Here is a 25,732-nt window from a genome sequence, read left to right as displayed (position 1 = left end):
TTATATTGTAACACTCGGTTTGTGGAATTTAACAAACATATGGAAAAATTGTGGGTTTTTTTTTTTTTTTTTAAATCGGATCATAAAAATCTGCATTATCATTATTATAACCTACATTTGTTAACTCCGTACTGCCATTTTAAAAGTGCCTTATCAAAGTACATTTACAGGAAATTGGGTGTTATAATGGACTTTATCAAGAAGGTTCTTCAAACATTTAAAATGAAAGGGTCAGTGGACACGCTTAGCTTATTACTGCCAACCAAATATGGCCTAAACAGTGATAAAATAAAAGAGTAAATTCTGCACTGACAAAATAGCAAAAAATAAATAAAAATGCAAGTCTATGTGCACCCTGGAAACCAGTTTTGGCCAAACTGTTTAAAAACATTTGACTTACCCCACACTACATAGTAGTATGCAGACATATGTTCACATTCTTTTATTGCTAATAAAATGAAGCTGTAACAGCCTCCACACTTGTGGGAAGGTTTTTTTTTTTTGCTTCCATTTAGGCACAAGTGGGATTTAGCATAGATGGTAGGTCGAAACGCTTGTTCCAATTCATACCCAAGATTGTTGAGATAAGTGGTTCTTACAGGGAAAGTGTACCACTAAGTTGATGTCTAGCAAACTGAACATGAAGTTATTTCAATACACGGGTATGCACATAATAAAAATGCAAATTTTGATTTCAACATGAGGTTTATTCCAAACAAGCTGTGGCTTTAAGAAGAAACAATGCAAACTATATAGGAAGTGGACTCTATACAAAAGACCCCACATTTTGTGTTGTTATAGCCAATTTGGCCCAAAGAGAAGCCCAGACCCTTTAACCACTCTCCAAGAGACCGTTGAGCAGAGTTGTATAACTCAAGTTCTCATGGGCTAACAGGCAGATTCTTAATATTTTTTCTTTAATGCAGGTGGTATTCCCGATATTTGGATTGTAACACATATTCAAATACATTATGGCAAAGTATGAACACAGCCTTTAACAAAGGAGGTATGCAGCCTAGCATAGATGTACATATATAATTTTAGAATAACTTTACCCACGCTAAAGAACAGAATTCAAAACAAATTAAGACTTAAAGACTTTACCTAGTCAACCTCCAGCTGTAGAATGGAAAAAAAGCAATGAAACAAACAGATGTATGTATACATACATACGCAAGTAGCCATGAAAAATTAAGTCTTTTTCTGCAAAATATGTAAATAAAAAGGCAAAATGGGATTTAAAAAAAAAAAAAGAAACTCCAGCTGCTGGGTTGGAGGAAAAAACCCAAAAACAAAGCAATTTATGCTTAAACTTGATCATTTATACTGGATCGTCGTCCCAGTTTTAATGCATCCCAGCAATCCTGGTTCGAATCCCTGAAGTTTAGGTTGGAGGACATTGGCCTCTATTTGCTAGTTCTGTGGCATTAGGCGATTGGGTGGTGAAAGCCATCCTGAACCCCACAAAGTGCGATGGTGTTGTATGTGGTGGATACAGTATTAAAGATGTTCCTGAGGAGAGAAGGATGAAACATTTATATAAAGTAGGGATGTTGTAAACAGTATATATTAGAAGACAAAAAGAGGGTTGTACTCATAAACCAGTATGGGTCAGCATACCCCATAAAACATATCAAAAGGAACCAATTTTCTCTCCCCCCCCCCCCCCCCCCCTGTAAACACAGTATGTCATTAACATGTACAAAACACAAAATAATTAAAAACCTTTGACAAAAACTAAAATACTCAATTCTGGGTGCAGACATGACCTATCGCACTACTGTAATACCTTCTCTGGTTCTGCTTAGGGACACTTGCTCAAGCAGGACAATCACCTCCATGATAATATTTTGGCATGTGAAGGTTACTCCTATTCTTATCCAGCACAAGAAAAGCCGACTAGGAAGTAACCAGAGCAACCCAAGTATATGTGATCTAGTTGTGATGTAGAGCAGGAGAACCACCATCTCTCCGTATACTTAACCCCCAACCCCCCCCCCCCCCCCCAAAAAAAAAAAAAAGCTTGTGTGCTTGTGTGTACAAGTACATATAAAAAAAAAAAAAAAAAAAACCAATTAGTTTTTAACTGAAGCACTTAAACCAGGGTGGAGGACAGGGGGCAACCGATTTCTGTTACATCAATGAAAGTAGTATTGGCTGATTTTGGGCATTTCAGGTTACAATCAGTACCAACTGAAATGTTAGTTATAATTACGAATCCATCCTTACACAAGTCTATTAAACAAGACTTACATAGCCAAGTACCCAAACACACAAAACAAGGGTAATGGAAGCGTGAATGGAACAAGTAGATATGTAGTATATTTACAAGTCTGCCTTGGTGTTCTGTCTATGTAGTGCTGGCTGCTTGTCTATCAACAACCCAGCTCACTGATCATAGCCTTCAGTGGCTGAGTTACATATGTATGGAAGTTTTCTGCAAAAACTATGGTGATTTCAGCATGCCATTACCAAAACACCCTACGTAGCATAACCCCTATAAACAATTTATTATGAATCAGCAGATGAAAAGTTATGGCGTTTCTTCTAAAATGCGGTCTTGAAAATAAGAGAAGGAAGATGTCTACTTGGCTCTCACAGAATAATTTATTTGACTGGAGAATCCATTAATGCAAAGAGTAGACCGTCCTGATCGATTTATGGTAGTATGATATACCTTAATTCCAGGGCACGTTCACTTTTTTTTTTTTTAAGTGGGGAATACTTTTACTAGTGTGCTACGAACGGGGATGGCAAGTTCCCCAAAATGTCCAATAAAAGGTAGATACAAAAGCCCAGACACACCTGATTTTTCTAAAAGGCAGTTTTTAATGTGGAACACAGAAATACAAACGTTGTGGCTCCAAGATGAGCCTTTGGTCTACAGTTGTATTCAAAATGATTTAACCCCCATTGAAAAAACATTTATTGTCAAAATGTACTGACTTTTAGCGGTTTGCAATGAACAATCAAAGTAGAGCACTTGAAGCATTGATGTGTTGAGCTATTTCAATTGGTTTCCCAACATTCAACTAACAAATGCAACTTCTAATGATTTCTCCATTCTCAAAATTATTAAAACCTCTTCATTGCATGATATCTTGGGTTTGCTGGCTGCAACTGCCTTCTCTTCTTCAAACACTGAAGCACTGACACCGGAAGCACCTCAAGTGATCATCTGAGTGACTGCCACCAGGTGTTACTAGGATTAATGTAGACACTGCCTTTTGACTGAAAAGACAACTGCAGGGATTGGCTTGTCCTGGATGTAGATGTCCTGGTGTCTATAGTCTAAAAACAGCCCTGACCTATCAGCATCTCCTCATACAGGTGCACTGAATCAATGCATCTCTATGAGAAAAGTGTAGTGTCTCCATGCAGAGGATGGAGACATTGAATTTCAAGCACCTCTAGCAGCCAAATGAGGAGTGGCCAGTGGAGTTATTCCTATTCTAATTTAAACACTGCATTTTCTCTGAAAATATAACGTGTACCGCAAAAACCTGAAGGGAATGATTATACGTACTAGAACAAATAAAATAAGCTATAATTGTTATGATGCCTATTGTGTCCCTTTAAGCTGTAGTTAAGGTGACTACATAGTTTCCCTTTAATCTTGCCACCTGTGTTGCTAGGAGTTGGTAGGTTTAAGTTTCACTTCTCTCTTCTGGTACTCCTTTTACTTTTTAACACACTGCTATTGCTAATCCACTCAGGTGTCCTAGACACTTGCCAGATCTATTCCATATGACAGATCCTTCAGGGAAGGATGTCCGCAGGGAATTTACTGGCAATTAGCATGGACCAGTTCCTGTACAGACTCACAAAAATAAAAAAAATACTATTTAGAGACCCCCACAGTCTGCCCAGCTCACTGTTGGAATGCCTGTTATTCTGTTTCTGTGCACATATAAAGAAGAGAGCTACCCACTGGACTGAAATTACAAATATATTAACACAAATAAGTTATACATTCAATCATTGTCTTGACTTTACTTTCTCACCTTATTTCAGTTTTTAGTTCTTTATCACCTAAAGAGAGAGAGAAAAAAATTACAATGAGATTTAAGCATGTAAAAGTCTACTTATGGTTAAATTAAAAAAAACAGAATAACAAAACAAAATAGCACAAATGGAGACAACTAAAAAAAAAAAAAAAAAAAAGTACTGTTCCGTAAACAAGGAGGCACCACTGAAGTGGTGCAAGTAGGGATGTGGCCCTGCAAATTGGAGGGTCACATAAGAAGTGCAATTAAAGTGGCGCTGTCCCCTCAAACTTACCCTTCTCCTATTTCTTCTCTTCCAGAATCAGTTTTTTTTTTTTTTTTAACTATTTCATTTCTGATCTAGGTCTCTTTAAAACATAAGACATAGTAGGAATTAATTTGACCTAAGCTTGACAAAGGTTAGGGTGTCACGCTAACAAAGGAAGTGAAGTTTGCCACAGCTCCACCCTTTTTATCAAGTGCAGGAAAAATACATAAAGACAATGTAAATCCTAATCGGTCTTATGTTTTAAAAAGAAATAGATCTGAAATGAAGAATATAAAAATTCTGAAAGAGGAAGAGAAGAAATAGGACAAAGGCAAGTTTGAGATGACATAGCCACTTTAAGCATCTTCCACACAGACTTTCAGAAAGCTCAGGATGCCTACTCGCACAATTGTGATTCTCCTATGGGTGGTGGACCCCATTCTACATATAAAGTATGCAATACTGGCAGGATGGATCATATCCCGGCAATCCCAATCTGAGTTGGAGCATAAGGGAACTCCCCTGCTAACATAACCCTAGACCCGTCAAACTCATTCCCATACTGAGCAGGCAATTAGAATGACATCTCTATTAACAATTAGAATGACATCTCCCTTCCACTTATTCAATTCATCTCTATGAGGAGATGCTGATTGGCGCAGCTTGGAGTTTTGCCACATGCGCAATAATAGCCTCCCAATGCTTGGATTGAGATCATCAAGATTGGAGGCATGGCCAAAAAAAAACCAAAAAACACACATGTCGAGCCCTGCCCTAGCCTTATTTTTTCATTGATAGCCCCAATGTTGGGCACAGTGATCTGTCATTCCCTCCATCCCCATGTGTTCTTTAAATTAAGCACCCACTTGTGGCATGTACCAAACTGGGGGGGTCATACCGATCCTACAGGCTTTTATTTTGCTTCTTTTTTAAAAAGGTTAGTCATTTGGAAAACACCCATTTATCCCAAACGCTTCCATTTTCACAGCTCACTCATTGGTTTGCCCAAATTTTATTTGAAGCGTATTTATGCAACTGAAGTTAGAGCAAACCGAACCAGAATATAGTCTAACTTAAAGGATCACTATAGGGTAAGGAACACAAACATGTATTCCTGACCCTATAGTGTTAAAACCACCATCTAGCCCCCTGCCTCCATAAATATAGCAAAATATTACTGTATTCAAGCCTGAAGCTGTAGATCTGCATGCCGTTTGCCTTGAAAAACAAGCAGTCTGGTGACATCAGAAGTGGTAGCCTGATCTAATCACAATGCTTCCCCATAGGATTGGCTGAGACTGACAAAAAGGCAGATCAGGGGCAGAGCCAGCATGATTCATACACAGACCTGGCCAATCAGCATCTCCTCATAGAGATGAACTGAATCAATGAATCTCTATGAGGAAAGCTCAGTGTCTGCATGCAGAGGGAGGAGATACTGAATGTTTGGATGCATTTTAGGCAGCCATGACCAAGAAAGGATCTTTAACAGCTGAGGAGTGGCCAGTGAAGTTATCACTAGACTAATGTAAACACTGCATTTTCTCTGAAAATACAGTGTTTACAGCAAAAAGCCTGAAGGTAATGATTCTACTCACCAGAACAAATTCAATAAGCTGTAGTTCTGGTGACTATAGTGTCCCTTTACTTTTCCTAACTAGATTCCCTACTTTGGAAAAAAATAAATCTTTAGAAACGTATTGAATCAATGTATCTCTATGAGGAACATCCAGTGTCCCATGCAGAGTGTGGAGACACTGAATGATTGTTCAGCACTGAACCAGAAAGCACCTCTAATGGCAGTCTGAGTGACTGCCTCTAGAGGTGTTTTTAAGCAGTAATGTAAACACATTTCTCCGAAAAGGAAGTGTTTACAATAAAAACTAGGCAAAAAGTAGGACGGTAAGTATATTTAAAAAAAATTAAAAAATAAAAAAGACTGAACTGCTCATGGTGAATGGATCTGGCATGTTAAAGGGACACTAGTCACCAGGTCATTGAATTTGTTAATTACCTTCAGGCTTTTTGCTGTAAACTGTCTTTTCAGAGAAAATGCATTACAGTCGTGATAACTTCACTAGCCACTCCTCAGATGGCTGCCTAAAATGCATCCAAACATTCAGTGCCTCCTCCCTCTGCATGCAGACACTGAACTTTCCTCATAGAGATTCATTGATTCAATTCATCTCTAAGAGTAGAACCTGATTGGCCAGGGCTGTGTTTGAATTGTGCTGGTTCTGCCCCTGACCTGCCTCTTTGTCAGTCTCAGACAAGCCGATGGGGAAGTATTGTGATTGGATCAGGCTACCACTTCTGCTGATGTCAGCAGGTAGTGGGCAGGTCTAAAGGAAACAGGGACAAAGCATGCAGCTGCAGACTTGAATACAAGATTTTACTATTTTTAGGAAGGCATGAGGGGACACATGTTTGTGTTCCTGACCCTATAGTGCTCATTTAAGTGTTTCAGTATGATTTCTGTTGCTGCCAGAAGAGAAACTACAGCTTTCATTAACCACACAGGAACAACAAGATTTCTGGGCAGAGAGGTTCATTCATTGGCTAAGCCTGGCTTCTGCAGTTGACCGATGTAGCACAGCGGAACCCAGGTAAGCAGTTTACTGATGTAGATTGTTTTGCAACCCTTATGGAATTACACCAGGGATGCTTGGAGTAGCCACTTAACTTCTTAGTACATAGTTAAAATACATTCACATGTGCTGCACGTTGAATATTTGGGCAGGTAGACCTACATAAAATGTTACATACCACTGATACCTTTGTAAAACAATTTGAGGTAAAATTGAATGAAGTCTGGCTTGTATTAAAATCAATTGCGGTAGTAGTTGTGGTGCAAATGAACCAACCCCCTGAAGTCTTAAATGGTTTGGATTCTTAGCTGGGGGTCCAATAGACCAGGTTCCTACCTCCACTACCAACAATAGTGTGTTTGTGTATCAGAGCATGTGTGTATGTGCCAGTGAGTATCTTAATGTGCAAGTGCATGTATATCTGAAGTATGTATGCGGATTGTATGTGCATACATCCCAGTAAGCAAAGATCAACACAAACATTACATCCAAACCCTACCCTGAATTCAAACTCCAAATTTATATACACTCAAAAAAAAAACCACCCTTCACTCAATACTATACAAAATGTAAATCTGCATTTAAAAGCAGACACTACATCCAAAAATACCCCTGCACGCAAATGCAAACATTACAAATACACAAAAGTACACCTGCTCTGAAGTACTACAACCTGTTTACTAGCTGTATAAATTAGTGTATATATCAAAAAACTAACTAAACATTACACTCCGCTAATTAAAAGGATTTCACTATGCCGCAAACATATTTTTGGAGTTCCACAATGTTGGTACACTACGTCAAATGGTTCCATGGGAAAAATGAATTGGGAACCCCTGCCTTAAGAAATACTCCAAGGCAACTTTAAAACCAATTGAATGTACAGATGCATTATAAATATACTTTGTATTTGCATTGATTTGATCCACCTCTGTTCAACCAGAATGCTTCCAAGAACTACTAATCTCTGTCTTCCCACTCATACCTATGAGAGAATTACTGAGCAAGCAGTTGGACAGGTCATTCTCATACACACTAATGGAAAGTCAGCATACATGCATAATGCAGCTGCATTAATCTCAAAGTGGATCTGTAATTTTTCAGTATTTCATAAACAACCCAAAGATGCCATAAAATAAAGTAGGGACTACTTTGTCTTATGGACATATACATATACATACACACACACACACACACACACACCGTATATACTCGAGTATAAGCCGACCCGAATATAAGCCGAGGCCCCTAATTTTACCCCAAAAAACTGGGAAAACTTATTGACTCGAGTATAAGACTAGGGTGGGAAATGCAGCAGCTACTGGTAAATTTCTAAATAAAATTAGATCCTAAAAAAAATTATATTAATTGAATATTTATTTACAGTGTGTATATAATGAATGCAGTGTGTGCGTGTATGAGTGCAGTGCGTGTATGAGTGCAGTGCGTGTGCGTATATATTAATTGAATATTTATTTGCAGTGCGTGTGCGTATATATTAATTGAATATTTATTTGCAGTGTGTGTGCGCGAGTGCAGTGTGTGTGCGCGAGTGCAGTGTGTGTGCGCGAGTGCAGTGTGTGTGCGCGAGTGCAGTGTGTGTGCGCGAGTGCAGTGCGCGAGTGCAGTGTGCAGTGTGCGTGCGAGTGCAGTGTGCGTGCGAGTGCAGTGTGTGTGCATGAGTGCAGTGTGTGTGCATGAGTGCAGTGTGTGTGTATGAGTGCAGTGTGTGTGTATGAGTGCAGTGTGTGTATGAGTGCAGTGTGTGTATGAGTGCAGTGTGTGTATGAGTGCAGTGTGTGTATGAGTGCAGTGTGTGTATGAGTGCAGTGTGTGTATGAGTGCAGTGTGTGTATGAGTGCAGTGTGTGTATGAGTGCAGTGTGTGTATGAGTGCAGTGTGTGTATGAGTGCAGTGTGTGTATGAGTGCAGTGTGTGTATGAGTGCAGTGTGTGTATGAGTGCAGTGTGTGTATGAGTGCAGTGTGTGTATGAGTGCAGTGTGTGTATGAGTGCAGTGTGTGTATGAGTATGAGTGCAGTGTGTGTATGAGTATGAGTGCAGTGTGTGTATGAGTATGAGTGCAGTGTGTGTATGAGTGCAGTGTGTGTATGAGTGCAGTGTGTGTATGAGTGCAGTGTGTGTATGAGTGCAGTGTGTGTATGAGTGCAGTGTGTGCATGAGTGCAGTGTGTGTGCATGAGTGCAGTGTGTGTGCGTGAGTGCAGTGTGTGTGTGTGAGTGCAGTGTGTGTGTGAGTGCAGTGTGTGTGTGTGTGAGTGCAGTGTGTGTGTGTGAGTGCAGTGTGTGTGTGTGAGTGCAGTGTGTGTGTGTGTGTGAGTGCAGTGTGTGTGTGTGTGTGAGTGCAGTGTGTGTGTGTGTGTGAGTGCAGTGTGTGTGTGTGTGTGTGAGTGCAGTGTGTGTGTGTGTGTGTGAGTGCAGTGTGTGTGTGTGAGTGCAGTGTGTGTGTGAGTGCAGTGTGTGTGTGTGTGAGTGCAGTGTGTGTGTGTGTGAGTGCAGTGTGTGTGTGTGAGTGCAGTGTGTGTGTGTGAGTGCAGTGTGTGTGAGTGCAGTGTGTGTGTGAGTGCAGTGTGTGTGTGAGTGCAGTGTGTGTGTGAGTGCAGTGTGTGTGTGAGTGCAGTGTGTGTGTGAATGCAGTGTGTGTGAATGCAGTGTGTGTGTGAATGCAGTGTGTGTGTGAATGCAGTGTGTGTGTGAATGCAGTGTGTGTGTGAATGCAGTGTGTGTGTGAATGCAGTGTGTGTGTGAATGCAGTGTGTGTGTGAATGCAGTGTGTGTATGAGTACAGTGTGTGTATGAGTGCAGTGTGTATGAGTACAGTGTGTGTATGAGTACAGTGTGTGTATGAGTGCAGTGTGTGTATGAGTGCAGTGTGTGTATGAGTGCAGTGTGTGTATGAGTGCAGTGTGTGTATGAGTACAGTGTGTGTATGAGTGCAGTGTGTGTATGAGTGCAGTGTGTGTATGAGTGCAGTGTGTGTATGAGTGCAGTGTGTGTGAGTGCAGTGTGTGTATATAAATGAAGTGTGAGTGTGTGTGATGCAGTGTGTGTTTGTGTATGTGTTGGTGGGGGTGGGCATTTAATATATTATTAATTATTATTTTTTTTTTAAATTATTATTTATTTAATTATTAATTTAAAAAAAAAAAAAAAAATTCGTCCCCCCTCCCTGCTTGATACATAGCAGGGAGGGGGGCTCCTTCCCTGGTGGTCCAGTATCATTGGCAGTTCAGTGGGGGGGAGAGGGGTGCTGGCAGAGCTGTACTTACCTTTCCTGCAGCTCCTGTCAGCTCTCTCCTCCTCCGCGCGGTCTGTGCAGCTCCCTCTGTCAGCTCCCAGTGTAAGTCTTACACTGGGAGCTGACCGAGGTGCTGAACGGACGGCGCGGAGGAGGAGAGAGCTGACAGGAAAGGCAAGTACAGCTCTGCCAGCACCCCTCTCCCCCCAGTCTGTATTATGGCAATGTAAATTGCCATAATACAGACTATGACGCGAGTATAAGCCGAGTTGGGTTTTTTCAGCACAAAAAATGTGCTGAAAAACTCTGCTTATACGATATATTGTCAACCATTTAACAGCAATGTACGCATACCTTTTTGACATTGTCCTCCTCCTCCTGTCTTTTTTCATAGTGTGAGAAGTCATCAAAAATGGAGGTGGTGTGTTTATAGGTTGCGATGATACGAAGCACTTGGCGTGCCTTGTCTAGAGGAACCTCCTGAGTGTCCCGTGAGTTAGTGACTGGTTTGTTCTCATTATTTTCCAGTCGAATGTGACGTAGCTGACCATTAGGTACGTCCTTGACAAAAACCCAGCGTACATCAAAACGTCCTTTCCACTTGTCCTGTGACCACACTCCTGCACAGGTATTGTAGTCCACAGCTGAGCGCATCTCTGCTACTCCACAAAAATGGCCACTTCCATTAACACTGAAAAGAAGGTAGACAGGGCCTTTACCATTAAGTGAGCGGTAAGCAGCATCCAGACGTTTGTTGCCATGTTCTGTGGAACACCAAATATTGTACTTGATGGATCGGTGGATGTCATCTTCTGAATAACTCTTGACAATGAATACTCTTCCAAGTTTAGGGCTACAGTCAAAGTCTTTTGGATTGTAGTTGTTGATAGAGCGCAACTTCTCCAGAAAGGGATGTGGCTCGGTTGATGTAGATGAAGGCTGGGCTTGCTCAGAGCCTCTATTACGTGGTGCGGACCAGCGTGTTGGGATATGAGGACCAGAGTGTGCAACTGGAGCAGAGTGCCCAAGGACTGGGGGAGATGGTGGCTGACAAATGTTAGATGACGGCACTTTGTTGTCCCAAGTTCCTATTTCCATATTTTGCTTTACTGATGGAGGAGGGAGGACCTTTGCAAGGTTTTGTTTGGCAGGCTTGCTGGCAATGTCCGCCCAAGAGGCCTGCTTAGGAGGAGCAATTGTAGCAGGGGGCATACTGCCAACTGGTGCCTTCAGACTATTTTCTCCTCCCAGCTTCAGAGCCTCCATACTCTGTTCTATACTTCCTACAGCCTTTCCAGTACCGAAGCTTGATTGCCCTTCCATCACAGCTCCACCCAAAGTACTTGGAGCATATGTGTAGTTGCCCCCATAGCCTGAATTAGTGGCAGATGTCCCAGGAGAGTTTCCTCCACTGCCCCAGGCTGAAAAGTCCATACCGCTTGGGAAGAAATTAAAGCTTGGTTGTCCAAGGAAAGGAGCACTACCCAAAGGACCAAACATTGTATCTGGCAGAAAATGTGGCTCCCCATTGCCCAGCTGACCATAGGAGGCCAAGTATGGCATGGTTGGTTGAGGATCACCCCCAGTGGACCACGCTGCCTCACTCAAGGAGTATGAAAAACCAATGGATGGGCTGTAGTAACTTGGAAGATATGAATCCGATAAGGCAGTGTAACCATTGTTCTTCAGTAGCCATGAAAGAGAGAGAAGGATTCACATAAAAACAATTAGTTCCTCATCTTTTAAATACAAAAAAGGAAAAATGTTCAACATACGCTTATTTAATAATTTGGACCAAATGTTAGAAATTTGGAACCGTATATTGTTTTAACAGTTTAAGCAATTACGTTTAATATTTCAATTTACCCAACATGTAATTCATTACGTCCATAGTTGTGACAAAATATTTGAGCAGGGATTACGATGTAAGCAGCTCAAACCATCTCGGCAATTTTATAACACCAATGCAGCTACTAGTAGATATAATCAGCCAAATGTGTTAAAAGTTGTGCTATACTATCTTGGGGCATAACAGCAATAATTTCTACAGCGTAAACATTGTGATGGGGAGGCGACTTCTGAAAAGCATATTATTGAAAAAAATTTATATTCAATATGTTGTGGAGGAACCTTTAGAATATCACACGAGTCACATAGGCAACTTCATTGTAATGGAGTTGCCTGGGTGAAGTGGTCCTGAACGTTTAACCCTGCAATGTAAAACTGTAGTTTCTTTTAGGAACTGCAACTTTTACATTGCAGGGTTAAATCCACCTCTAGTGGCAATCTTCCTGATAGCCGCATCCGCTGCACTGACAGATTATAACTATGTTATGTGCCCTGGAAGCCTCCAAAAGGCAAGCAGTAATTCAGTGCTTTCCTATGGATGCAAGAAGTGCTTGCCGCGCATACGCACCAAGTACCCAATGCTTCTCTATGAGGAACACTGGATTGGACCAACTATGAAGAAGGCCATACCTCCTCTTTATGAAGTCACTGAAGGAGCAAAAATATGCAGAGCCAATAGAACCTTGGCACAAAAAAAAAAAAATTCTATTTTAATATTTTTTTAAGTATCGAAGTGGAGGTGAGCTATAAAGTGTTAGGATAACAATTGGCTTACTGTTCCAAACAGGGTGCACAACAATAGTTCCAACACCTGGAGTTTTGCAGCCAGTATAGATACTCTATATAGATAAGAATCTCTCTCTTTTTTTTAATATATATTTATTTTAGTAACACATTTTTCAAGTGTTACCTCATACGTGAATTCTAGTCTTTTCTTTCTGGATCACCCAACCAATTCACTATCTTCTATCAATTACTTTCAATTGGTTGGCTGGGACAGCTGAGGGAAAGGAAAGGCTTGACAGAGGTAGCTCTGCCTTTTGTCAAGCACAGAAAAAAATATGCAAAGTAATCTATTCTGTCTCATATCTTGACTGGATTGAAATTTCAGTTAAATTCCAATACAGTCAATCTGAGTATTTCATAAAGATATCTTTATGAAATACTAATTTTTGATATGGAGGTAACAAAGCCACTTTAAACGGGAAACAGAGCCCAGCTACTCCTACCATCATAAAGGGCTGTAGGGGTTATGATAGTGGAAGTAACCCAATATCATTTGTTCTAAGGGGAAAAGGTAGATTTATTTCAATTAGGTTAGAGTAGTTTCACCTATTCAAAAGCAATCCTGAATTGTATTGTGTTGTGTTTAAACTAAAAAAAAAAACCAAAAAAAAACACAAAACAGAACCAGAAGGGTAAGAAAATCTGGGTCTTAAAGGGACACTCTGGACCCCTAAAGCACTTGAGATCGCTGAAATACCTTGTGAGTGAAGATTTCCCTTTTTTCATTTTACAAAAAGTGAAGACTTTAAAAGAAATTGGCACATCTATAATTAACAATTTTACACCCCCTGACTTTCAGACATCAGGTTATTTTACTTGTTTGTTTAGTCCAGTTGAGAAACTGAAGAAGCAAGTTTTTATTTGGTGTATGGCTACTAAACAGTGATTTAATTTTTTTTTCTTTAATTTGGGCAGTGGAAAGGCCCTTTAAAACCTAAAAGTGAAGAATGGGACACTTACCGGTCTCTCTTGGGTGTGGAGATAGGGGTCAAATTCATCATCATTCAAACCATCCTTTTGATGTGCAGATCCATTTGTCACTAAAGAGATATATGAAAGTTAGCCATGACAGAATAACACTGATCAGTGACATCATCTGACCATTGGTTTGTTAAAGGAACACTATAGTCACCTAAATTACTTTAGCTAAATAAAGCAGTGTTAGTGTATAGATCATTCCCCTAAAATTTCACTGCTCAATTCACTGTCATTTAGGAGTTAAATCACTTTGTTTATGTTTATGCAGCCCTAGCCACACCTCCCCTGGCTATGATTGACAGAGCCTGCATGAAAAAAAAACAGATGCAATTTACCTTAAATAATTGTATCTCAATCTCTAAATTGAACTTTAATCACATACAGGAGGCTCTTGCAGGGTCTTGCAAGCTATTAACATAGCAGGGGATAAGAAAATCTTAATTAAACAGAACTTGCAATAAAGAAAGCCTAAATAGGGCTCTCTTTACAGGAAGTGTTTATGGAAGGATGTGCAAGTCACATGCAGGGAGGTGTGACTAGGGTACATAAACAAAGGGATTTAACTCCTAAATGGCAGAGGATTGAGCAGTGAGGCTGCAGGGGCATGTACTATACACCAAAACTGCTTCATTAAGCTAAAGTTGTTCAGGTGACTATAGTGTCCCTTTAAAATGTCTTTGCTATACAAGAGTGAAGGTCCCCCCCTACTCTGTTACACTTTAAAAAAGCCTTCTTGTATAGGTGAAACGCGTTAGTAGGTTACTTTTTATTTGTTTAATAAAATTAATCTGCATTTGCACCCCTGGACCTTCATTGGACATATTTTGGAGAAGCTGTATCTCCCATTCCCGGGTGGGGGACAAACCACCTATGCTGTAAAGGACTGAGCAATCCCCATTTGCTTATCCATTGTGAGTATATTTCTCTTTTATTGTTTTATCAACACAGAACACTATTCCTGTCCGGGGATTGTACCGTCCATACGCTGTGATCTGGAGCTGATCTTGAGCTCCAGAAAAGTGTGAGTGCAATATATTTATTCCTTATATTCTGCCTCTGCTGTTATGGGCATACTACACTTTATTAGTATTCCTGTCCCATTTTGTTTTCTCCCTTATATTGGCTCCATTGGACTCCACATAAGGATTTTAATTGTTAAGTGCCGCTTCCCTACATCCCAGTTTTACTTATATATTCATTCATCCCTAGTGCAAGTCATAAAACCATTGGACAGAGTTATCTGCTCAATATTTTTTCAAATTAACTCCCAACATTTCTCATCAGGGCTTAATACCTACAGAACTGCAAATATTGTTTGTTTAAAAAACAAAAAGTAGTATATATAAATATACACATTACCAATATATTGCATGCCAGAAGACATTCAATTATCCTCTGGATGTAGCTCAGGAGACACAAAATATATAGCATAATATTGCTTTAAGAAATTGTAAATAAAACGTACTCACAAAGAGCCTTTGCAATTGTTCAATAACAGCTTTGTTTGGTTAAAGGGACACTATAGTCACCAGAACAACTACAGCTTATTGAATGTGTTCTGGTGAGTAGAATAATTACCTTTAGGCTTTTTGCTGTAAACACTATGACTCCGGTAAAAATAACACTTTTTAATTAAACATATTGAGCCATCCAGTTTGCTGCAGCAACAATTTGGTGGTATGGTCCTTAACCATACAAAGCAGTTTTAGATTCTTAGTAATACATACAATTTCTTAAAGCAATGTAATAGATATATTCTGTCTCCTAAGCTACAACAATTCTAGAGGATAATTTTAAAATAATTAAAAAAAATTTATATATATATATATATATATATATATATATATATATATATATATATTTTTTTTTTTTTTTTTTTTACACTTTCATATATTTATATTTAAGGTATATAAACTTAAATATATTTTTTAATCATTTAAAAACTTTTTAAAAAAAAAAAAGATAAGTAATCTTTTGAGCACGTTAGAAAGGAAATCACTGAAATATTTTGCACTTTAATTAAAAAGAAGCGCTCCACACGATATGATTTTGTAAAAGTTGTGATTATTTTTTGAGAGTTTTGGGGAATTTCTCACTACAGTGTGGTAGTTGCTCACGTAAAAAAAAATAAGATTGTATACATGTTTTTAAATACTCATTTACTATATAGCTTTTTTCCCCAAACACTTAACTGTTCCAAATTTATTTTAACTCACTATCCAAAAGTCATCTTCCACATATTATGGGGGTTATGCAAAAATGTGTTCTGAAAGTAGTATAACAATGTAAAACTAGTAGTCAGGTATGGAATGTGCTCATTTCCATGGTGAATGCCCTACTTTTACTACTAAAGACATAGTGCAAAATGTTTATACATAACCCCCCGTGACTCAATTTCTTACTTGAAACCATTATATTTCATCAGAGTCTACATCAGTTCATTATACTGTATTCACAATTTCTTCACTCTACTCTCCCCACACAAAAAAAAAAACAAAAAAAACAAAAAAAAAAAAAACTTACCTTTGTTTCCTTGCCCTTTTGGTCGCTGAAGAATAAAGAAAAGATCATTAAATCCAAGTAAAAAATTAACAGCAAGATTAATTTATAAATGTACTTAAAATAACCTTTTCCCCCTCAATTTAGAACTATGTTAATGAAAGCATTTAATTATCTATATTTCTTAACACTAACCTATTCAAAATAAAAAGTATTAAGGTTATTTACTAAAGTGACAATTCAAAGTGAATTTCAAATTAGAGACCAGTGTGGTAAAATTTCAGTGATTTTGACCTTGAAGTTCACGTTGAATTCTCACTTTAGTAAATAACCATGTGAATTTTGAAACTGCTGCTGGATCTAAAAAGTAAACAGAACTCTTTTAATGCACTTAGCAAATTACTCCATATACGGACAGAAGGCACCATAATCACTACAGACTACCATGATTATGCTACTAGACCACTCCACAGTAAGTAGCCAGTTATCAATTTTTTTGACACTTACTAATTGGTGCCTGCTGTACTTCAATCTTTTTGTTATCACTAAAGTAGAATATCCCATTCTACGTTAGAAACCTCAACATTTAGGCATCACTCATTTTCTGAGCTTATCAGCTTACCATAAGTAAATTAAGTAGATGCAGGCAGTGTTTATACTGTATTAGATTTATACTTTATCACAAAAGAGCATACAAATCTGGAAGAAGAATCAATGTGGTGAAAATTAAAAGTCTTCTAGAACAGGGAGAGGCAACCTCTGACACTCCAGGTGTTGCAGATTACATCTCCTGCAATGCTGTCAAAGTATCAACGGAGGTGTAGTCCACAATACCCTGAGTGTCAAAGGCTGCCTAACCCTACTCTTGAATAAGGAAATTAAGCAGACAAAAGGAGATAGAGGCAAACAGAAGACTACAAGGATGAATGTATCTCGTATTGAACTATAAATTAGGATATAATGGGTAACAAATAACAGCCACATGCCACTAAGCAACACTATATAGTTTTGCTCTTGACTGCTTGATATCAGAACTTGTGCCCAGCAAGAATGCAATAGTAACCAAATCTCAAAATACATCGCAACAGAGCTACTTTGCTGTGCTGAGCAAAACCCCAGCATAGAAATATTGTGGACTGCGCACTGGTTTTAAATAAAGTAAGAAAACAGCTTCTCTGTTTTAGTGCAGAGGACAATTTCTTCCATCAGTCAAATCCTCCTGTTGGCTGGGTCAATATGCACATAATTGAGATTAGCCAGGGCTGGATTGTGACACTCCAATGACGCTGCCAGAGGTCAAGTTATACCTCCAGCAGCAAAGGGGTTAAACACGGAATGTGCAACAATTCACAGTGAAACACTGCAAATGAGGACTCCAGGTACCATGACTACATGAAAACCCTAAACTGGTCATGGTGTAAGGAGTTACCCTTAAGGGAACACTATAGGCATCCAAGCCAATTCATAAAAAACAAAAAAAAACGTAAATTCCTTTTTTCTTGGTATAGTGGCAGTACTTACAAGTGGGATGTTCCTTATGGTTCTGGACAAGAAGCTCCCCCTTCTTAGAATTGAATTGCTGTGCTCCGCCTGCTGCCTACATATAAGCTGTAACCCAGAGTCATACCAGTAATACGAAAGAACCAAACGGAGACCGAATAATGCCAGAATTTAATCTATATGAAAGAGGAGGGAAAGCCAGTACTGCCACTCTACTAAGAAAAATGGAATTTACGGTAAGTAAAATTACTGTTTTTCCCTTCGTATAGTGGCAGTACTTACAAGTGGGATATAGCAAGATCCCTGCACAAAACAAAGGGTGGGAACTCAGCAGGCCACAGCTTGTAGCACCTTACGCCCAAAAGCAGCTTCAGATGATGAGAATACGTCCAGCCTATAATGCTTGATAAAGGTATGTAAGGAAGACCAAGTAGCAGCTTTGCAGATGTCTTCAGGTGAGGCGGCTGCTTTTTCAGCCCAGGAGGTCACCATAGCTCTAGTGGAATGAGCCTTTAACGGGAAACTAAGGGGAATCCCTTTGGATTGATAAGCCAACCTGATTGTATTTGTCAGCCATCTGGCCAAAGAGGGTCCTGAGACAGCACAACCCCTGTTAGTGCCTTGAAAGTATACAAATAGATGATCTGAGGATCTAAACCCGAGTCTTCTGAAGATAGATCTTCAGGGATCTTCTAACATCTAGGAGATGCCACTTTCTTTCCAGATCCGATGTAGGAGATTGACAAAAAGCCGTCAGGACAATAGGTTGGTTAATAGCAGCACTAAAAATAACCTTAGGCAAAAAAGAAGGCTTGTGTGCAGGACCACCTTGTCTTGATGAAAAATTGTGAATTCCGGAGAGGAAGAGAGCTCGGATCTCACCTACTCTTCTAGCAGAGGTTGATCGCCACCAGGAAAGCCGTCTTGAAGGTAAGCAGCTTGATCGGAACCTCCAGTATTGGTTCAAACGGTTGTTCACAAAGGGCTTGAAGCACCAGAGACAGATCCCAAATAGGAAAAGGTACTAACTTGGGAGGCCTCTTCAGCCTTATGGACTTAAGAAATCTTCGTATAAGCAGGTTTGAGGCAATGTCACGAACCAGGAAGTGAGTTAGAGCTGAAATCTGGCCTTTGAGCGTAGATACTCCCAGGCCTGCTTCAAACCCATCTTGCAAAAAAGAAAGAATTTCCGGGATAGAGGCTTTGGCCTCTTCATCCAAACTCTGAAATAGATTTTCGAAGTGGACAAGCGGACAGAAGACAGAAACACGTCACATAAAAGGTCAGAAAGACCATGACCTTGAAGGATCATCCTTGCAGCAACCATGCCGTCAGGTGAAACATCTCCAGGGTTTCCACGGGAAGAGTCACATTCTCCAATATGTGAGAAGAGACTGGGAGATGCCAACGTGAGATGGTCATGTTTTCCACTTCTGAAAACCAACTTCTGTTCGGCCAGAAGGGCAGGACTGCCAAAATTCTTGCCTTCTCCCATCTTATTTTCTGAACAATCCGTGGTATAAGAGCGATAGGAGGGAAAACATAAGCCATGTCGAAGTTCCAAGGGATCGATAGACCGTCTAGGACATCTGGGTAATCTCCTGTATGGAGAGAAGCAAATCTTTGTACTTTTCTGTTTCTCCTTGTGGCCAACAAGTCTCTGGCCTGCCGAAGCGTGAAACCAGCTCCAAGAAAACTTGGTTTGACAGTGCCCAGTCTGCCTGAGACCAATGGCTTCTGCTGAGGTCGTCTGCAATAATGTTTAGAGACCCTCTGAAATGGGTAGCGGATATTGCGAGAAGATTCGCTTGGGCCCAAGACATTATGCGGTAGCAGAGATCTTGTAGAGCTTGTATCTTGTGGAGATAAGCATCTTTTAAATCTAACTTTGCCATGTAATCTCCCTTTTGTAAAATGTGTGTCACAGACAGAATACTTTCCATAAGGAACTTCTGGTACGGTATGCAGGTGTTTACTTGTTTCAGGTCTAGGATCGGCTGAAAGGATCCATCTGGTTTTTGAACCAGGAAAAGGCGTGAGTAAACTCCCTGAAATTCCCAACGTTTGGGTAGCTTCTCTACCACTTCTTTTCTTAAAAGAAGAAGAGCTTCTGTTAGGAGTGCCTCTGTTTTTACCCTTGAAGGATAGCTTAACAGTAGGAAGGATGGACATGGCCTTGATGAAAATTTTATTCTGTAACCTTCCCATTTGAAGTACTCTTTTTCCATTCGTGGGCGAAGAACCGAAGGCGTCCTCCCACTCTTTTGGCGTCAAAACTTCCTCTTTTTGTCGTGCCTGTTGGATTTCTGTCTAGACCACTGGCTGTTTCCACCATGTTTTTGAAACCGCCCTAGGTAACAAAAGGACCTCTGACCCTTGTACTGAAATCTTTTATATCCATGGGTTCTTGATTCCAGAGGTAGGGCTTTCTTTGTTTCCGACATCTGTCTAATAATGTCTTCCAAAGGAGTACCAAAAAGTTTGTTCCTCTCAAAGGGTAATTCACATAAGGCTGCATTAGACGCAGAATCACCTGTCCATGTTCGTAGCCAAAGCGCTCTTCTGGCTACTGACGACAAACCCATAATTCTTGCTGATAAACGAAGAAACTCATCAGAGGCATCCGAAAGGAATTCAATGGATAGTTTCAGTAGGAACATGAGATGGGAAGGATCTGTATCTGATTTTCCTATAAGGGAATCTTCCAGGGCTTGGAGCCAAACGCTCTGAGAACCGCTGAACCTGCAATTTCAGCTCTGCACTGATAACCTGCGGCCTGGAATATTCTTCTACACGAAGTTTCGGCTCGTTTGTCCATTGGGTCTTTAAGTCCTGAGACTTCGCCAATGGGTATAGTGGTTTTCTTTGATAGCTGGGCAATCTGAACATCCACTTTAGGAAGATCTTCCCATTTTTCTTCAGACTGTAGCTTGAACAGCAGTTTAAAATGCTTTGAAATAAACGCACGTCTTTCAGGATTCTTCCATTCTCTATGAAGGAGATCCAAGATTTTAGGAGACATTGGGAAACCTTTAACCTTACCCTTGGTAGGTATCCGAAGGTGAAGAAAAAGAGCATTCACCTGAAGAGACGTCAGACACAGAAGGAGATCTATTCCTCCTACGCTTTGTAGGCAGTTTCTCTTGAATAGCCCGTTCTTTTTTCACAGCATCTTTAAAAGATTCAAATGTCTGGGACAAATTTTCCTGAAACCAGCCCAGGAAGGATGCCATATCAGTCTGCTTGGCTTTTTATAGTAATTCTGTTGAGCACTGATTGCATGTCTTTTTGCGACATCCGTCAGGTAGAGGTACCGCACATTCCAGACAACATAAGTGCTTAGATTTTGACATCTTGTCTTTATCTGTCTTATCTGGAGATTTAGGACTGGACATATCTGTGGGAAAAAACACCAGAATAAAATAATTCTAGGAGCATGCATAATGAAAGGTGAAGGAGAGTTTAATAGTTAAATCTCACCTCAAATCACCTAAGATCCGTGTAGGAGGGCTGGTGACACGGAAAACCAGGACTGTACACCCACCCTTGGGGTCAGGAAGATCCTGCACAGCAACATAAGTCCAAATTTTGAATTTGGCACCAAACAGTTTTGCGCATGCTCAGTAGCGCGATTCTGTGTTCGGTGGAACGCAAAGCCTCCCGGGCGTGCGTAACGAGCAATGAAGGAGGACCGCCCGGGAACTCTTTCAGAAATGCCACAAAAGCCAGTACCCGGTCGCATTCCGTAACGCAAACCCGGAAGTACTATTGTCGCTCAGTTCCCGCCCGGGAAGCTATCGGGCACTCACCTCCCAAATCTCCACCTGCACTGTGGGGGAACCTGTCCGTCCCGTTGCCGGGACAAGAAGAACTGGTATGTGACTCTGGGTTACAGCTTATATGAAGGCAGCAGGCGGAGCACAGCAATTCAATTCTAAGAAGGGGGAAGCTTCTTGTCCAGAACCATAAGGAACATCCCACTTTTAAGTACTGCCACTATACGAAGGGAAAAAGTCTGGGTGCCATGTGCACTTGCAGTTAAAAACATTGCAGTTATGCTGAATCATGATCATGAATATAAGAGAGGAGTCAGTAAATACCGCAGTATGGTTAAGTGGATATTGGAAATACACAATATCAACTACTGTGAATTACGGTCAGTGTTTTTAAATAGATCACATCATTAGTTGTTGCACTCAGTGAACCTGACGATGACTGTCCCACTTTTCACATGGTTTAGAACGGTGGTTGCCAACCCAGTCCCCAAGTACCCAGTTGTGTGTACCTTAAGGTGTTTTTGGAATTTAAAAAAAAAAAAAAAAAGAGAAAAACACACTTTAGACAACAGGGTAATCCCTAAATCCTGGACCTGTAGGGGGTACTTGACTGTGTTGGGAATCCCTTGTCTAGAACAATAAAATTATTTTAGGAATATATTTTATATACCCATGTCATCTTCCAGGGTCATTGCATACTTTTACAGACCCCTGATGTTGACAGGACCAATCAGGGTGATGAGATCCAGGCATGCGGCACAGGTATGCTATACATAATGGACACTGTCAACTTAGTGCTCAAACTCCTGGTGCTTTATCCATCAGGAGCCCATGTTAGTGCTGGACCCTTAACACCAGGATTAATCACCTTGTGAAAGAGTACAATAATGATACCTAGGGAGGCTCCCGCAAGATCACAGGCTTTCATAGATATTGTCTCGTAATGGGCAAGACAATGCCTTTTTGCAGTGACAATACTAGATGGGGGCAACAGTGCTTTTGTCAACTTGAAGCTTTACCATAAAAGTAGCACTTATTTTGTCATTTTTTTCAGTGTGTTGAAATATCAATAAAGTTACAACAGTCTTTATGACCACTTCATAAAGAAAGTATCTTCATGAAATGCTCAAAAATGTTTCCATGACAGAGCCGCCATCAGGCTTTGCGCATTGGCATCATGCTAAAATAAAGATAGCCAGTGCACCACTGCCAGAACGGAGAGTCATGCCATTCCTATTTTTAAAGGCAAAGCACAAGATGCACTGCCTGATTCAAAAGCAATAGTACCATCTGAATAAGGTTACTCCTTCCTTCATAATGGTCAATCAGCATAGCCCCTATGGCAGTGGTTCCAAAACCAGTCCTTACGACCTAGCAGCAGGCCAGGGTTGGTCAATATCTCCATTGGAATATAATATATATATAAAATACATAAATCCTGGATTGTTGGTGGGCCATGGGGAACTAGAGAACCGCTGCCCTCTAAAGAGTAACAGTGGTGTTAAGGGTCCATTGTTTAAGCTGTTGGCTTAGGGACCTAAGCAAACCCTGGGACATACGGTTACATCATACACAATAGAAGCTGAACCATCCACTGTGAGCATAGTATTTAGAATTATAAGTGGCACTTCAGTGAGAGATTGCTATTGATTGTAAACCGACAAGCTAATTATAAATAGTTTTTGACATGCTGCGCTCCCAAGAAGAAAACCCAGCTGTGCAATGGGCTATGCAAGTCCTTTTTATGCTCACAAAACAGGGCATAAATTAACACAGGGTCTGCAGAGAGGCAAATGTGAGATAATTATGAACTTTATTTCATCTAACAAACTGAAATGTCAGTTACAATTTGGATGTGGAATGTGACAGACAACTTAAGTACCTAAATATCAATGAGTCCTACAAAACAAACAAAAAAAAAACATTTGAAAACTCACCTTTTTTTCCAGCGAAGCTCAAAGGAAACATTTTTAAAAAATAAAAAGCTTGATTTCTACCTAGAATGCCCATTTAAATTACATGAAAACCACATGTTGAGATTCCTTGGGAATCTTTTGAAGTATTCAGTGCAATTCAAGAAAAAGAACAATAAGAAAAGGCAGGTGATCTGGTTATGTCAGAGGGTAAGTGAAAGTCGCAATGTGTAATTGAGTAAGCATTAAGAGTTGTAAATAAATCAGAAACAAATGCCAAATGCAAGTAAGAGAAAATGACTGATCATGAAAAAAAAAGGACAAACTAAAAAGAGAAATACGAGGGAAAGATGAGAAGGAATAGTATATTTGGGACACTACATGAAAAGAGCTGTAGACTCTGCTCTAGAATGCAACATGAAAGCTAACTGGCAACCAAGGCTTGCAAACCACAGGTCCTGCTCAGCCTAACTGAAAACAGGGTGAGCATCGCTGCAGCTTCTATAGTAGCCAATGTGAAAAGGCATTAGCCATCACTGCACAATGAGAGTGCAGAACATGGGGTGATTGCCAGGTATGCCAAATAGGAGGAGAGTGATGTACAGAAAGACCAGTTGTGGTTGAGAGCTGCATGGAGGACAATGATAATGAACACAGATGGTGTGGCTAGCAGTGTGCGGTAGCTGGAGAGCAGGAGGAGGGAGGAGCCGGGAGGGAGTACTGGGAGCATTGAGGAAAAGGAAATAATAAATAAATAATAAAGGGAAATAAGAGTAGGAGTAGGCCATAGAATATGGGAATGGGTAAATAATCACAAGTGAAATCGGGCAACACACTGCGGGACTAGAACACATGGGAGGGGGGATCGGGTGGAAAGTCCCACAAGCGGTGTGACATGGGTGACAAAGCGGGCGATAGCGGAGAGTACGGAACCCCACAGATGGAGAGAGATAGAAAGAAGCACGGAGGACAGATAGCAAACACTCCATAATACCGGCTCCAGCAGACTACTGGCGGACATGTCGGCGACAGAATGACCAGAGCGGTGCAGGAGGAGCGCGCCCTCAAAGCGGGAAGGGGGCGTGTCCAGCCGCAAGCATGCGCAGAAGAGGCACTGACGCAGCGGCCATATTTGATAGGGGCAACTAGAGGCTTTCAGAGAGCTTTGTCCCGGGGCCCATATCGTACTACATATTAACGGCTTGCCGCACGGACATACAGCGTGTGATTCGCTAAACCAACCAACCAGCTTTCATTTCTAGGTAGAGGATACATTGAACTGTTTACACAAGAGGTGCCATGCCTTTGTCCGTTGTATGTTTCACTCTATAGATCAATACGCCGCAGTGTGTAAGGTTTCTATCTTTGGAGTGTAAATAAAACATCATACCAAATAATCCAGGATTCCAGCATCAATCATGGCGCGACTGGAAGCCATTTTATGCGCGAGGGCAGCGCGATCGGCAATGAGCATGCGCTCTCTGGAACACGCTCTATCCCTTTCCGCAATTCGTCAACATCCGGTCGCTGCCCCTGTTTTTTTTTATTTTTTATTTTTTATTTTTTTTTTTTTAAAGGAACTTTATTTACAGAATGTTCTCATTGCAAGATGTTTACAGTATCATTTGCTAAATATAGAATTCATAGTGAATTTCAAATTGGAGGCTAGAGTAGCTGATATAAAAGTATAGCTGACTGATTATTTTTTTGTGTCATTTTCGACCTTAAACTTGAAACTCATCTTGATTTCTCACTTTAGGATTGAGCAGTGGCATCTATCGTATAACAAGGCATATATATATATATTTTTACCTTCATCAAATGTGTAATTTACTTCAAAGCTTATTAGAGAGAAGTGCATATATACCTAATCAAATTAATATTTAGTTTGGATTGATTTCCAGATCTTGCTAGACTTGCACACATCTGGTTTGGACAAATCAAATTCCTTTTAAAGGAATACTGTAGTGTTAGGAATATAAACATGTACAGTATTCGTAACACTATAGTTATCTGTTGAACGTTTAGGCCGCCGGCCCACCTCTATGCGCATTAAAGGGAACTTGTCATGATAAAATGCACTTTAGCTCTTTTAAAAGAGCCTAAAATTCCACCTCTACATTGTGCAAGCTGTTTTGCTAGCAAATGTATAGATTTGGATAAAAACCTATTTAAAAATATGTTCTCTACCATATGACTCTCATTTCCTCCGCAGACACTCAATGAAAGTCAGGGAGAGCAGAAGAGACGTCCTACAGGAACAATAGCGCGTGTGCTGTAGTTGCTATAGTAATACCCTAGCCGACATTGAGAGAGCTGGCTAGGGATTATAG

General features: G+C 40.3%; 1 protein-coding gene across 2 annotated transcripts; it reads right to left on the bottom strand.

The window, feature by feature from the left end:
• Positions 1-686: 686 nt before the first annotated feature.
• Positions 687-24,874, bottom strand: YTHDF2 (YTH N6-methyladenosine RNA binding protein F2). Of its 2 annotated transcripts, none has more exons than XM_063453775.1 (6): positions 24,790-24,874; positions 16,235-16,259; positions 13,694-13,773; positions 10,454-11,782; positions 4,005-4,032; positions 687-1,512 (listed from the first exon to the last, which is right to left on the bottom strand). In XM_063453775.1, exons 1-5 carry the CDS (start codon positions 24,871-24,873, stop codon positions 4,018-4,020), a joined length of 1,533 nt encoding a protein of 510 aa, XP_063309845.1. In that variant the 5' UTR covers position 24,874; the 3' UTR covers positions 687-1,512; positions 4,005-4,017. The 2 variants fall into 2 exon arrangements, with proteins under 2 accessions (XP_063309845.1, XP_063309854.1); XM_063453784.1 differs by lacking the exon at positions 24,790-24,874 and adding an exon at positions 24,394-24,490.
• Positions 24,875-25,732: the final 858 nt, after the last annotated feature.

Source organism: Pelobates fuscus, chromosome 1 (assembly GCF_036172605.1).
Source record: "Pelobates fuscus isolate aPelFus1 chromosome 1, aPelFus1.pri, whole genome shotgun sequence".
Lineage (NCBI taxonomy): Eukaryota > Metazoa > Chordata > Amphibia > Anura > Pelobatidae > Pelobates > Pelobates fuscus.
This window is presented reverse-complemented; position numbering and strand designations above follow the sequence as displayed.

What these genes read in the sequence shown, in the direction of transcription:
- YTHDF2 (XM_063453775.1), bottom strand. Translation starts at nt 24,873, where the DNA reads ATGCTCATTGCCGATCGCGCTGCCCTCGCGCATAAAATGGCTTCCAGT. An exon ending in AAAAGGGCAAGGAAACAAAG is followed by an intron (nt 13,774 to 16,234) that starts GTAAGTTTTTTT and finishes ATATCTCTTTAG; the next exon opens with TGACAAATGGATCTGCACAT. An exon ending in TCCACACCCAAGAGAGACCG is followed by an intron (nt 11,783 to 13,693) that starts GTAAGTGTCCCA and finishes TGGCTACTGAAG; the next exon opens with AACAATGGTTACACTGCCTT.